This window comes from Ananas comosus, linkage group 11, assembly GCF_001540865.1.
Source record: "Ananas comosus cultivar F153 linkage group 11, ASM154086v1, whole genome shotgun sequence".
Classification (NCBI taxonomy): Eukaryota; Viridiplantae; Streptophyta; class Magnoliopsida; order Poales; family Bromeliaceae; genus Ananas; species Ananas comosus.
In genome coordinates this window covers 1,685,912-1,700,006 of record NC_033631.1, presented here as the reverse complement: position 1 = coordinate 1,700,006, position 14,095 = coordinate 1,685,912, and the positions used below count along the sequence as shown (strand labels likewise).

The window sequence follows — 14,095 nt, the reverse complement described above, 5'->3', positions numbered from 1 at the left end:
ATCGGAGTTATTGATCTTTATCTATGTAGTGAATAGAATTTTCTATCAAAAATTCAACAAATCCGATTCTTTTAACAACGTTAGAACTTAGCAAGTATCCATACCGGCCGTTAAACAATTGTCAATTTGTGAACCTCTTGACGTACGGTAATGATGTCGAAAAAAATTTTATAAAAATTTGATTTTCTAGAAGTTTTTAAATGTTGTAAATAAGTTTAACGTGTGGATCGTCGATTCGGAAGCTCTTTAACATTGAAAAACAACTTATATAAGCGAGGCGATCGTTACTCATAATAGTATAGTAGGGCCGAACCCTATATATATAGTAGTACTATATACTATATATATATAATAAGAGAGGTTACTATGTTCTGGAAGTAACGGAGCCTTCCGTATTTTACATGTCATTGTTTTCATGTTGCAACCTTTCCGAATCAGTCGATCACGGCCTCGAATACTGATCTATGAGTATTTGAATAACCTATAAATAAATTAATGTGATTTTTTTTTTTGAACATTATTTGACTAGTGAACGAAATGTGCTCAAAAATCAACGACTGAAAATAAAAATTCTTAGAAAACGTGATAAATGACATTAAATATTTAGATCAAAAGATATTGATCTGATTTTTAAATAGGATAATAGAATTTTTCTCACAAAATTCTACTTGGATTTGGAATATTCTACAACCGTTAACTTGCAAAACGGCTGCACTTGCGGCATTAAAATTATTAATGTGTAAGCTCCTTCGATCAACTAACACAATAATATCGCAAAAATCATAAAATTATTTTTCTAGGTACTTCAAATATTACTCTAGGTAAGTTTAACATATCGATCGACGATTTGAAAGGCAACATGAAAAACGACCTGAAGCACGGAAGCTCCAATACTTCCAAAATATATATAGCCTCCTCTCTCTCGTCTCATCCAGAAGTGCGAAAGACCCTCTCATGCATACTGAAGGCCTCTCTCTTCTCTCTCTCAACATTCTCGTGTCCATCTCCACCCTCTCTTCTCGTCCTCTCCTCTCTCTCATATAATAATTATATATAGATATTTATATTGAAGCTCTATGCTTATTAAAAGTAAATTATGGGTGCTTGTAAATTTTGTGGCCATGGATTAAGGAATGTGCGGTTAGGATGATTGGGCTCGATGGGTTTGGCAGCGACTGCTCTTGATGCTCATTAAGTAACAAAGTTATGGTGCTTGCTAAATTTTGGGCACATTGGATAAGGAATCGTGCGATTAGGTATGACATGGGGCCCACGTAGTTGCGAGCGGTGGTGGTTGACATAGTATAATAATCTAATCGTTGAAGAATAATCAAAAGACGTAAGATCTAAACGGTGAAATAAATTTACAAGCACCAAGTACTTGTGTATTTTTAACAAGCACCATAGCGGTACTATATATATATTATATTATATATATAATTATAGATGAGAGAGAGAGAGAGAGACGAGAAGAGGAGAGAGAGAGAGAGAGAGGAAGAGTTGAGCTAGATACTATCGATATGGCAAACGGCTCCGTGCCAACCGCACTGTCTTTTTCGATGATGAGCCTAAATCAAGATCGCACTGTTGAGATATAATCTATACCACTCATGAGTGTTTACGACAATCAATATTCAAATCTTTTCCATAGTCAATTGCCTAAATGATAAAGAGATTTTAAAATTTGTTAAATATTAATAGTCCGATACTGAAAGCGTTTTCTTGTTTAACGCGTATAAGATATGCTAAATCACTGAATATTGTTAGAAAACTTATAAACTATTTAAAAACAAGATCATACTCTTGACTTGATTATACAGAACTCCTATCATCATTTTTTAAAGAATATTTATTTTCAAGCCACGTCATTTTTGTGTCCACGCATCGATAGATAAACAGAACATATCGAAAAAATGTAAAAATTGATTTCTAAATATTCAAGTGGTATAGATCATGTTCCCGGTCCGATCCGCTCGATTGAAGCCTAATCATCGAAAACCAATGGTAGCAACGAGCCGTTTGCTATCGATAGTGATCTACTCAACGCTCTCATGCTCTCTCCTCTCTTCTCTCTCTCTCTCTCTCTCTCTCTATATAATAATATATATTACGATATCATTTGCTCTAGTGAACGAAGGGCTCAAAATCACGGCTGAAAATAAAAATCTTACAAAATAATAATAATATGAACATTACAAATTTTAAGAATCAACGATATTGATCTTGTTTATATAGTATAAAGCAATTTTCTATCAAATTTTAACGTGATTTGGATATTTCTAAACACGTAAACTGCAAACGGCTCACTACGCCTTGAATATTTTTTGATTGTTGAGCTTCAATTCGATCATTATGTAAATGATATCGAAAAATAAAAAATTTTTTATTTTCTAAAATACCGAAATACTCTAAATAATATTTAACGGTAGCTGATCGATCGATTCAAAATTCGCAACATCATCAAAAACGAGCTTGGAAGCACGACAGCTCGCGTGCTTCAATACAATAGTAGCCTGCACTCTCTGCTCTCTCTCTCTCTCTCTATATAAATATAGTATATTGAATAGGCTGGAATACTATTAATAGTAAAACGCTCTTTTTGCTATCAAGTTTTTAACCCTTGGATGAAAAATTATATGGTCAGGATGATATTAGTCGGTTAGAGTTGAGTGGTCCCCTAGGGTTGAGTGGTCCCCACTGGGTTATAGTATTTAATCCAATGGTTAGAAATAATGAAAAGAGTTGATCCAAAGGCTAAAAAACTGGTAGCAACAATGGGATTTTGCTACTAATAGTAGCCCAGTCCAACTCTCTCTCTCTCTCTCTCTCTATATATATATATATATATATCGCAAATAAGTAAATCACCTAACTAAATACAAGCTCCTTAAGATTATTTCCTAATTGCCTGTGTTTCGTGCCTGGATCCTGTGCCATCTGAGGAGCACGAGGCTGCTCTAGAGCCTGCTACTTATTCTATGGAAACTGATAGCAATGACGCAGGACCAGAATTATCACTATGAGCTGTTGTATCTGTTGGCCTAAATGGGCCAGCATCTTACCCTGTAGCGGGAGGTCATATGGACTGAGTCATATTCGAAATGGCGTCAGGCTGGGTTGGGCCGAGTCATGTTCGAAGTGGCGTAAGGTTAGTTGTGCCGAGTCACAATCGAGATCCGTGGGCGTTGTATCTGTATGCTTTAAATGAATTGGTTGCGTATTTCTTACAGTTCGAACTTTTGAGATTAATAATTAGCACTAATGATCCGACAGTATCTACTGTGTATTTTGAGCATCTCCCTTTTTTCATCTCAGAGAGTTAAATTTTGGGTAATAAAATAAAAGTGTCACTCTTCTATTTTGGCATTTCATCTCCCTCTGTTTGTATGTCCTATATATTTTCTTTTATATATTTAGTTTGTATATAGTTACCTCTATTTGTTTTTCTAGGTATAGATATTCCCCTATTGCTGGTTGATATAAATCGCACTTTGGGTTTCCTAGCTTTTGGAGACATTGATCTCTTCTGTGATAGTAGAATCGTCGTGCTAAAGATATGTTATGTGTCACCTAGAACTTGGAATAGTCTCATATATAAGATATAATAGAACTACACCTCTTAACCTTACTATAACATTTTGAGCGGTGATACTAGGCCTAAAAGATTAAGAGAGTTAAACGTACGTACGTGTTAGGGCTAAAGTAGTTCTAAAATAAATGAACCCTCAAAAAATGGGGCGTCATAATTGGTTTCAGAGCCAATCACTAACAAAAAGTGTAAGATGAGTCTCTGCTGATCTAAGATCACACAACAGGTAGAGTGGGACTCCCCAGCTAGCTGACGATTATTGTGAGTGGAGCGCGGCTCGCTAGAAGGTCAGTAAGGCTAGCAAGATGTATCTCACATCGCCTGGTGCTTGTGAGTATGCTTGAGCTCGACGAGAACTTTCCGGCTCAAAATGAGAAAGGAATGTGACAACAGTAAGTTTTAAAATAGTTCTAGATATTATAAGATATAATAAAACTACAACTATTAACTTGGCAATAATATTTTGGGGGTGGCTAGGTTCAAGACATTCAGGTTGCGTTTGGTTTGGATATAAGTAAGAGCTACTTATTCCAAGGATACGTACAAGTTCAGGTATAAATAGGAACTAGACCAATTTTGCATTTTGATGAAAACTGGGTTGTTCCTATAAATAAGATAAATAGTGTTTCGATGGTTAGATTGGAACAAAGGGAATAAGAGTTATAATTTTAAATTAAAATTATTTTATCTAATTAATTAACATCAAAATATTACTCAAAAATAATTTAATAAATTAATAAATTTATTAGCTTTGAATATTGTATAAGATAATAAAAATATATTAATTAATTAAATAAATAAATAATAAATTAGATTAATAGAAATACATTAAATTATTAATAATTATAAATAATAAATTATTAATAATTATAAATATTAAATTAATTAATTAATAATAAATTATAAATAATTATAAATTGTTAATTAGTTAATTAATAATAAATTAATTAATTATAATTAATTAATTAATGATAAATTAATAAATTAATTAATAATTTAATTAATAATAATTACAAATAATAATAATTTAATTAATAATTATAAATAATAAATTAATGAATTATTTTATTATTTAATAAATAAATTATTATTTAAATATATTATTTAGATTAATTAATGAATTAATATCCTAATTAAAATTAAATTTAGGCTATAATTAACCTTGTACCCACCTAGACTGGAAAAGGGTGGAACGGCAGTTCCAGCTTTATGCCAGCTTTTTCCAGAAACTCGAGAACTATTATTCTCGGATATCAAACGCACCGTTTACGAACAAAAGGGAGAACAAGGGCTTATTCCCCCTCTTGTTCCAGAACCAAACACTACTTTAGAGAATAAAGCGTGCTATGACTAGATATTTGACCCTATATGGAAATTGGAGTGTCATATGTTAACCTTTATAGGTTTGGAATTTGAGAACAAATTGGATCAAATTTTTTGTTTCTGGTGTACCCACAGCATTCTAGAAGGTCTGAGGTGTAACATTTCTTATATAACACACCCTCAAACATTCCTAATGTTAGTATAATTTGATTCCTACTCTACTTTCAATTTAAATCTGACTTGATTTATCTATGTCAAATATATATCTTTGTTCTAATCTAAAATTTCACTACAAATCTAATCAAATTCTAAAAAATTCACAAAGTTTTCGGTAAAGAGATAAAAAATATACATATATAATTCTAGGACAATCGAATAAGAACTACCAAGGACGGAACGTTTTAGAAATTAATTAGCACTCGGTAATTGACACATGCATAACATTAATAAATGTAAGCAGAAAATAGATAAGTTCAAAACAAAGACTGAGAAATTACATTGAAGAAACATTACCATCCATGAAACTGCATATCAAAGAGGTTAATGTCGCTAATTTGAAATATGACAGAACAGCAAACGGCCTCAGAATTATAGTGCTAAAGAGATCTAAAAAACCTAATAATGCTGCTAAGGCCAAGCAAGGATTTCTACAGTACTAGGTAGTGCTTCGACCACGCCATCCACCGATTACGACGGCAACGGTAGTAATCTTCTATCGACTGAAGCATCGATTTCAAATAGTAGTCCTCCCCATGGGGATCGAAAACAGCTAATCCATTAAGCCTGCTGAAAACATTTAAAATCTCTTCCTCGCGACCGAGTATCTCAATGATTCCTCTCCGAACAAGTAATTCAACATCATCGGCATCGCTGAGAAGCTGCGACATGAATGTGACGTATGCATTTATATATTTCCCAACGTGAGGGCATCCCCGTTCAAACATGATAAGGTTACTGAAGATAGATTCTGTCTTCGCATCAATAGACAAATGTGGAATTATCATTATTCCATTGCTGAATGTTACGTCCAAGAGAGAATGGGGAGTTCTTGACTCTTTTACTTTGAATTTCACTCCTGCTTTGTGGTAGTGTACTGCTCGGCGCCACTGGTTCGTCACGTGGTGCGAGCGCGGAACACAGTCCGAGCATTGAATCATAGCTTGATTGTGGTTGTGTTTCACTGGTTTTTGACTTGGTCGAAAGAAAATGTGGCACAAGTGTAGCAGATGGTGAAAATCTTTCCAACGGATCTCAGAGATTTCGATCGCTGTTGGGTAGTAGCGTAGCACACCTTTCACATAGGTAGCAATCTTTTCTTTAAGTGATTCTGTTGTTTCTCCTTTGCCTGCAGCTAGCTTATGTATTTCCTCGAGGACAAAGAAAGGAATTTGATTCTCTTCCAGAAGTAGGTCATGCACTATGTCATGCCTATTCAACGCTTCGTGCTGTTTAAGATCACCCAGGCTTGTTTCACTGGATACATTTTCAACAGCCTCCTTGCCTTTCATCCCTGTGAGAGCAGCAAGTATGAAGCATCCGTCGAGCAAGAGCATCTCAGCAAACTTGTTCGGTTCCATTGTGATATTCTCACCGTAAAAGCTTCTTGCTTTCTTCTCTATTCCCTTGATTTCGTCTCTATCGTAGTAGTTCTCACTAATCAAACCGAGGATGTAATGTCGACAAATCAACTTCACCATTTCCATGCCACTTAAATGTGAAGATCCATGGTGATATGGACCAATAGATAGAATTTTTGGCTGGAAGGAGAGTAAACCGACCTCACGGATAATTTGATCCGGAACTTTGAAAATCCTGCTTAAGTTAGTTTCCCCATCTTTTATCCTGAATGATTCCTCTCTCGGTTCGCTCTCACGTATAACTATTTTTAAGAGCTGAGAATTACAGCATCCACCTTCAATCATCATTGCATTAGCGCAAGAAGGTACGTAGCTCAATCATATAGATTTGGTCGTGGAGAATATATATAACACGCACTGAGAAAAGAAAGAAAAAAAGTTTGAGAAGTTAAAAGCAAAACAACTATTTCAATCAATTGTGAAAAAGCCAGCTAGCATTGATCAAGAATGATACAGACTAAAAGGAGCAAATGATCGCCTATAATTACATGTGTGTTACTTAATTAATGTGAAAAGATTTTCAATATCAATTAGTTAAATGTGCAAATCAATTAGTTTACTTAAGCTTGTTTTGCTAATGAACAATGTTGTTATCTTTTCAATTGGCTTCTTAAGTACTATTTAGAACTATTATATCTAATTCTATATCTTATCTTAGTAAAATTTGTCTGGCTATCTTTTTGAGTCCTGGTAGGATGCTTGCTCCTAAAGAGAACTAATTTCTTAATTTATTTAGGATCGGGAAATTGCATAAGAAATAAAGGAGTTGATTTTTTCGTCCTAGTACAAATATGCTATTTAAAGTAAAAATAACGAATTAATGCTGGATATATTCACTTAGTTACGAAGACTACTAATGAATCGAAAGGTGTACGATTGGACAAAGCAAAGAAAATTACATGACTGATAACTGAGGCTTCTACAATGAAACTTGACTTGAATAGTAATTATTTCATAGATCTGTAAAATGTATATTCAGTTTGTATTTGTAGGAACCTTATAAACAAGGATAGAAAGATGTCAAAATTTGTTGTGGACTGAAGATCAAAAAGAGCCAAACTTAGAACTAAGAGGATCTTATAAATGTTTACAGGATATCCTTTTGAAGAGGATTCAACTTATGAAAGAAATATTCTCTAGAATATTGGCATAAAATGAAGAAAAAGAGGGCAGATGTAACAGTCTCCAAGTCCTTTTTTTACCCATCCAAGTATAGAAAAGCATCTCCATACTATACAAGTAATCACTGATAAATTAGTTCTATGGTCCTTCAAATGTCCTTCAATTTATGTGTTGCGCGAACAAATTGGCAACTGTGAAGAGAAACAAGGATCGATTAATTCAAGGAATAACTTAGTGGGCTTCCTTACTTATCCATTGTTCAAGGAAATTGAAAAAAAAAAAATTGTGCACAAACTTTGAAGGAGAGTCGACACTCTCAGTTCATGAAATAAAGAGTAAAATTACATAGAAGGTCTAGTTAATTGCTATTCAACTTCAACATATGTCTGTTAAATATTCAGTATCGCAGTTTTCAGCACTAATTTGGATTAGAGAAAGATCATCAATTAGCAAAAATAACATGTGGAAAAATGATCATACGAAAATCTTAAACAATTAAGGTCATTTTCCGTTGGAATGATTGTTTAATTAGGTAATATCGTATTAGAGCCAGTTTGCGCAGAGATCCTTGTTTCAAATCCTTATCTTCCTCCTTCTTAGGTAAGTTTTGGTTTTCCGTTATTTCGACGCAGTTGGCAGCAAGTTTGATTTTGGTTCTCCATATTCAAATGTGGGATGGATGTACAAACTGAATCTTAACTCTCAACTTTCACAACCAGTCTCTTGAACTTCTAATTTCCGCAACTAGATCTCCAAACTTCATCAAATATTTAAATAAGTCCATATTATCAAGTGAAGTTACTAACCGAACAACCATTCATAGAAGAACAAAGGTCTTTCCTAATTCAATACTTGGAAAAAAATAACAAAATTAATTTGAAGATAAATTCAAATTATTTTCAAATCCTGATGCTCTGTAATCATTTGTAAGACATGATGCTAGCTAGCATGGGTGTTCAGTTAGTAACTTTTCTTTGATAAAGTTTAGGAGATCTAATCGCGAAAATTTAAAGTTTAGGAGATTATTCAACAAATATCGAAAATTCAGGGAGTGTTTGCACATTTCTTCCTCCGATTTTTTTCATTTTGGCCGCTAAACTCTTCAAACTATCATTTTGATTCCTATCTACATTTCTTATTTGAGCAATGCTACCCCTCTTGGTGGTGTTGACAGGTACATATTATCATGTCGACTAGTGCATATATATATATATATATATATATATATATATATATATATATATATATATATATATATATATATATCAAAATTGTTACACAAGAACTTAGTAATTGTCTGCCGCGAACGAATCGGCCCCGCCGTAGATATTTCTAAGACGAGTGGTCATTCATAGTATAGATTAAATTTACTTAAGTTTTATTTTAAATCAGGATTATAGGTTCATGGCTTCCAACAAACTCAAAAATCTGTCGTTAATTACCCCACACTTTCACTGTTAAGGAACCCTCGATTAAGAGACCGAATACAAATACTGATAATAAAAGAGACCAAACAGGCAAATAAAATTTTAATAATATGATTTGCCATGTACATGGCTTAAGCAGGGGCATTCCCTCACTGTACATAGATTTTATAAAACTAAGTGCTCAGTTTATAAACTTCATGGTCGATTGGAATTAGATTGCTCGGTCTAGTGACATGGTGGTCGTTTGAGATTAAATTTAAATTTAATTTGCTCAGTTTAACGATATGGCGGTTAAAAGGAGTTTGAAATGGTTTGCTCAGTTTAGCGACTTGGCGGTCGATTGAAGTTGAGATGCTCAGTTTAGTGACATAGCAGTCGGCTTGAGTTGTGGTGCTCAGTTTAATGACATGGTGGCCGACTTTAAATTGAGTTTCTCACTTTAATAATATGGCGGTCAATTTGAATTTTGGTACTCAGTTTACCGACATGGCGGTCGGATTTAGTTTAAGGTGCTCAGTTTAATAACACGGCGGTCGATTTGAGTTTTGGTGCTCAGTTTACCGACATGCTGGTCAGATTGAGTTTTCGTTCTCAGTTTACCGACATGACGGTCAAATTGAGTTTTGGTGCTCAGTTTACCAACATAGCGGTCGATTGAGTTTGAGGTATTCAGTTTAATGACATGACAGTCGGATTGAATTTGAAGTGCTCAGTTTAATTACATGACGGTCGGCTTGAAGTTGAGGTGCTCAGTTTAGCGACATGACGGTCGATTTGAGTTTTGGTGCTTAGTTTAATGACATGGCAGTCAATTTGATGTTGAGTTGCTTAGTTTAACGATATGGCGGTCGGTTTGAAGTTGAGGTGCTTAGTTTAAGAGCATGGCGGTTGACTTGAAGTTGAGATGCTCAGTTTAGCGACATGGCGATCAGTTTGAGTTAAGTTGCTCAGTTTAACGACTTAGAGGTCGACTTGAAGTTGAGATGCTCAGTTTAGTGACATAGCGGTCGGTTTGAGTTAAGTTGCTCAGTTTAACGACTTGCCTGTCGGCTGAAGTTGAATTGCTAAGTTTAACGATATGGCGGTCGGCTTGAGTTGAGTTTATTAGTTTAACGACTTTACGGTCATTTAAATTTGGATTTAGTTTAACAACTTTACGGCCTGTTGAATTTATTTGTGGACTTTGGGTTTTGGATTTTATTTGTGGACTTTGGGTTTTGGGGTTTTATTTGTGAACTTTGGATTTTGGATTTTATTTGTGGACTTTGGGTTTTTGTGTTTTATTTGTATACTTTGAGTTTTGGGTTTTATTTGTAGACTTTGGGTTTTGGATTTTATTTGTGAACTTTGAATTTTATTTATAGTTCGAAATGGATTGGACTATTGCTTAGGTTGGATTCAGGTTGAGTTGGCTTGAACTTTTTGTATTTGATTTGGGTTAAGCCGTCTTAGGTTGTTTTGGCCCTTCTGAATTTGGTTCAGGTTGACTATGCCTTAGTTCAGGACCCGCTAAGACTTGGTTTATGTCGAACCCTTATGATGTAGTTCGAGATTTCTTTGAATTTAATTTCGGTCAAGCCCTTATGGTTTGGCTCAACTTGAACCCTCTTATAGTTTTGTTTGGTTTGAACCGCTTCGAATCAAGTTGAAGTAGTTCGGCTCACGTTGACTCGGCTTGGATGTCCCATATATCTATTTGAGTTGAACCCGACTTATGATTTGATTTGGTTTAGCTCGATCTTCATGTAGTTCTGTCCAAATCAGATCTACTTCGATTCGAGTTGAATTTTCTATGATTCGGTTCAAATCAGATCAACTTCGGTTCAAGTCAAATCCTTTGCGGTTCAGTTCAAATCGGATCCACTTTGGTTCAAGTTGAATCCTTTATGGTTCGGTTAGGACCGGATCCACTTCGGTTCAATTCGGATCGTACCCACTTCTATTCAAGTCGAATCCCTTATGATTTGGTTCAGACCGGATCCAGTTCGGTTCAGTTTGGATCAGATCCACTTCGGTTCAAGTCGAATCCTTTATGATTTGGTTCAGACGGAATCCGGTTTGGTTCAGTTCAGATCGGATCCCCTCCGGTTCAAGTCGAATCCCTTATGATTTGGTTCAGACGGGATCCGGTTCGGTTCAGTTCGGATCAGATCCACTTTGGTTCAAGTCAAATCCTTTATGATTTGGTTCAAACGGGATCCGGTTCGTTTCAGTTCAGATCGGATCCACTCCGGTTCAAGTTGAATCTCTTATGATTTGGTTCAGATGGGATCCGATTCGGTTCAGTTCGGATCGGATCCACTTCGGTTCAAGTTGAATTCCTTATGATTTGGTTAAGACCGGATCCGGTTCAGTTCAGTTCGGATCAGATCCGCTTCGCTTCAAGTCAACTCCCTTATGATTTGGTTCATACAGGATTTGGTTTGGTTCAGTTTGGATCAGATCTACTTTGGTTTAAGTCGAATCCTTTATGATTTGTTTTGGACCGGATCTATTTCGGTTCAAGTCGAATCCTTTATGGTTCGGTTTAGGCTAAACAGACTTGTAATTGGTTCGACTTGGCTTGGCTCGAACCTCCTGTGCTTTTGTTTGAGTTGAACCCGGCATATGCTTTGGTTCGGCTCTACTTGAAACTTTTTTGTGGTTCAGTTCGATTTGAGCTCATTCGTGGTTCGGTCTACTCGATTCTCATGTGGTTCAGTTTGAGTTGAACCAACTTGTAGTTCGGTTTAGGTCGAACCGGTTCATTATTTGGTTTGGTTCAAAGCTCGAGTCTCGGTTCGATTTGAGTTAAACAGGCTTATAAGTCGATTCGGTTCATTGTTTTGGGTTCGGTTCAACTTAATTTTGGTTCGGTTCACTGTTACGAGTTCGATTCAATGCTATATATGTGGTTTAACACTTAGGCTTGGTTCACCGTTATGAATTTGATTCACCATTTTAGACTTGGTTCACCAACTTGGTTTTTAATTTATTTTTTATCCATCACTTACGTGAACCGACGTCACCGACTAAATGAATCGAACCCGGGTCAAGCCAATCACGAAAACGGCAACATGGCTAAATAAACCAGACTCGGGTCAAGCCTATCACGAAGATGGCGATCCGATTTAATAAACTGGACTCGGGTCAAGCCTATCACGAAGATGGCAAATTAAAATATGTTCATCGTTTTTTATATATATATTTTTTATTTGATCGGTTCGAGCCTATCGCGAAGATGGTCGTGTTGATCAAGTCGAATCGTGTCTATCAGGAAGATGGCGAATGATTCAAACAATGACAAATCAAAATATATTCATCATTTCTTATATATTTTTTTTTATTTGATCGGTTTTAGCCTATCGCGAAGATGGTCGTATCGATCAAGTCAAATCGTACCTATCGCGAAGATGACGAATGATTCGAGTAATGCCTAGCACAAAGATGGCAAATCAAAATATATTCATTATTTTTTAAATATTTTATTTTATTTTTTTTATTATTTATTTAAATGCGCGAGTTTGATCGTATCAAGCCTATCACAAAAATGACCGCTCGGTTAACTCTTTAAATATGTCGAGCCTATCACAAAGATGGCCGCACGGTATACAGAGTTGTAAAATAGCCGGGTTTGATCATGTCGAGCCTATCACGAGAATGGCCGCTCGATCAATCCTTTTAACCATGTCGAGCCTATCGCGAAAATGGCCGTACGGTTTAGGAATTAACGATGCATACGCACAACGGAAGAAACGATTTGATATTAAATTTGATCGGTTCGAACCTATCACGAAGATTGTCGGGTTGATCAAACCGACAAAAAAATTACACTTACACCATTTATATACATGTGTTAACCTTTGTCGTTGGGGAAGACGCCATGATCATCGTCGTGGTCGTCGTCGGAATCATCGCAGAATCATCGCAGCCGTTGCTACCACGATCGTGCTTCAACTTTTTTTTTATTTTCTTTTTCTCTCTCTCTTTCTTTTTTTCTTTTTTTTTTTGGCCCGAGAGAGGGACTCTCTCTCTCTCTCTCTCTATGAGCGCAGAGAGAGAGAGAGCTAGGGAGAGCCGGAGAGGCGCCCTCTCTCTTTCTCCCTTTTTTTTNCTTTTTTTTTTATTCTCTTTCTTCTTTTTTTTTTTTAGATTCCTCCCTTTCTTTTTTCTTTTTTGACCTCCTTATAAAAAGGTTCCAACAACTTTTTCATCTTTTTTTTTTAATTATTCAAAATATTTTAAGAAAGCAATTTGATAAATTATTGAATTCTTTTCTCTTTTTTTAAATCTTTCTATTTCCTTCCTTCTATATTCTCAATTTTAAATTTTAAATTTTTTTTATCTCGAACAGTAATATACTTTTATCCACCCTCGACAACAAGTAACAAACAACCCCTACACCATACTGGGTTGTAGATTGACTTAGCATTTCTCAATAACTTTTATTCTAAGGAAAGCACTAAAGCGAAACAGTTGCGAAAACTTCAAGATCTTGAATGGTCCCTAATATCAAACTTAAACAAGTCTGTTGCTAACTAAAAGAAACTTGACTGAAGTTCAGGGACGAACTGCTGTAGCAAAGTAAGAAGCTATAGCTCATTAACTCACCAAGTTAGAAACGTCAAAAGGTAGGAGAAGGAAGAAGGAAGAGGCGGGGGCCGGGGTTGCTGCTGCTCAAAAGAGTAGTTCGACCGATGCAGCGAACGAGCAGATGCATATGTGCGTTGGCTTATTGTCGCCGCTTATATATAAGAGAATAATTAATTAATATATAAAGAAACTATTCTTAATTTTTTTTAAAAGAAGATGTTTTAAATAGATTATAAAGCTTATGGGAGTATATATGGGATTGAACTTTTGTATTTAAAATATCTAAAATAATATATTTTTTTTTAGTGTGAGGCTACTATGTTTTTGGAAGCACGGAGCCTTCCGTGCTTCCAGCTCGTTTTCAATGTTGCGATTTCCGAATCGTCGATCGGCTCCGTTAAATTTGATCTAGAGTATTTAAAATA

General features: G+C 35.4%; 1 protein-coding gene across 4 annotated transcripts; it reads right to left on the bottom strand.

The window, feature by feature from the left end:
- Positions 5,406–13,882, bottom strand: LOC109717296 (UPF0481 protein At3g47200-like). 4 transcript variants are annotated; one of them, XM_020242992.1, is made up of 3 exons: positions 13,689–13,882; positions 7,668–7,862; positions 5,406–6,906 (listed from the first exon to the last, which is right to left on the bottom strand). In XM_020242992.1, exon 3 carries the CDS (start codon positions 6,835–6,837, stop codon positions 5,560–5,562), a length of 1,278 nt encoding a protein of 425 aa, XP_020098581.1. In that variant the 5' UTR covers positions 6,838–6,906; positions 7,668–7,862; positions 13,689–13,882; the 3' UTR covers positions 5,406–5,559. The 4 variants fall into 4 exon arrangements, with proteins under 4 accessions (XP_020098581.1, XP_020098582.1, XP_020098580.1 ...); XM_020242993.1 differs by lacking the exon at positions 13,689–13,882 and adding an exon at positions 12,916–12,940; XM_020242991.1 differs by lacking the exon at positions 7,668–7,862.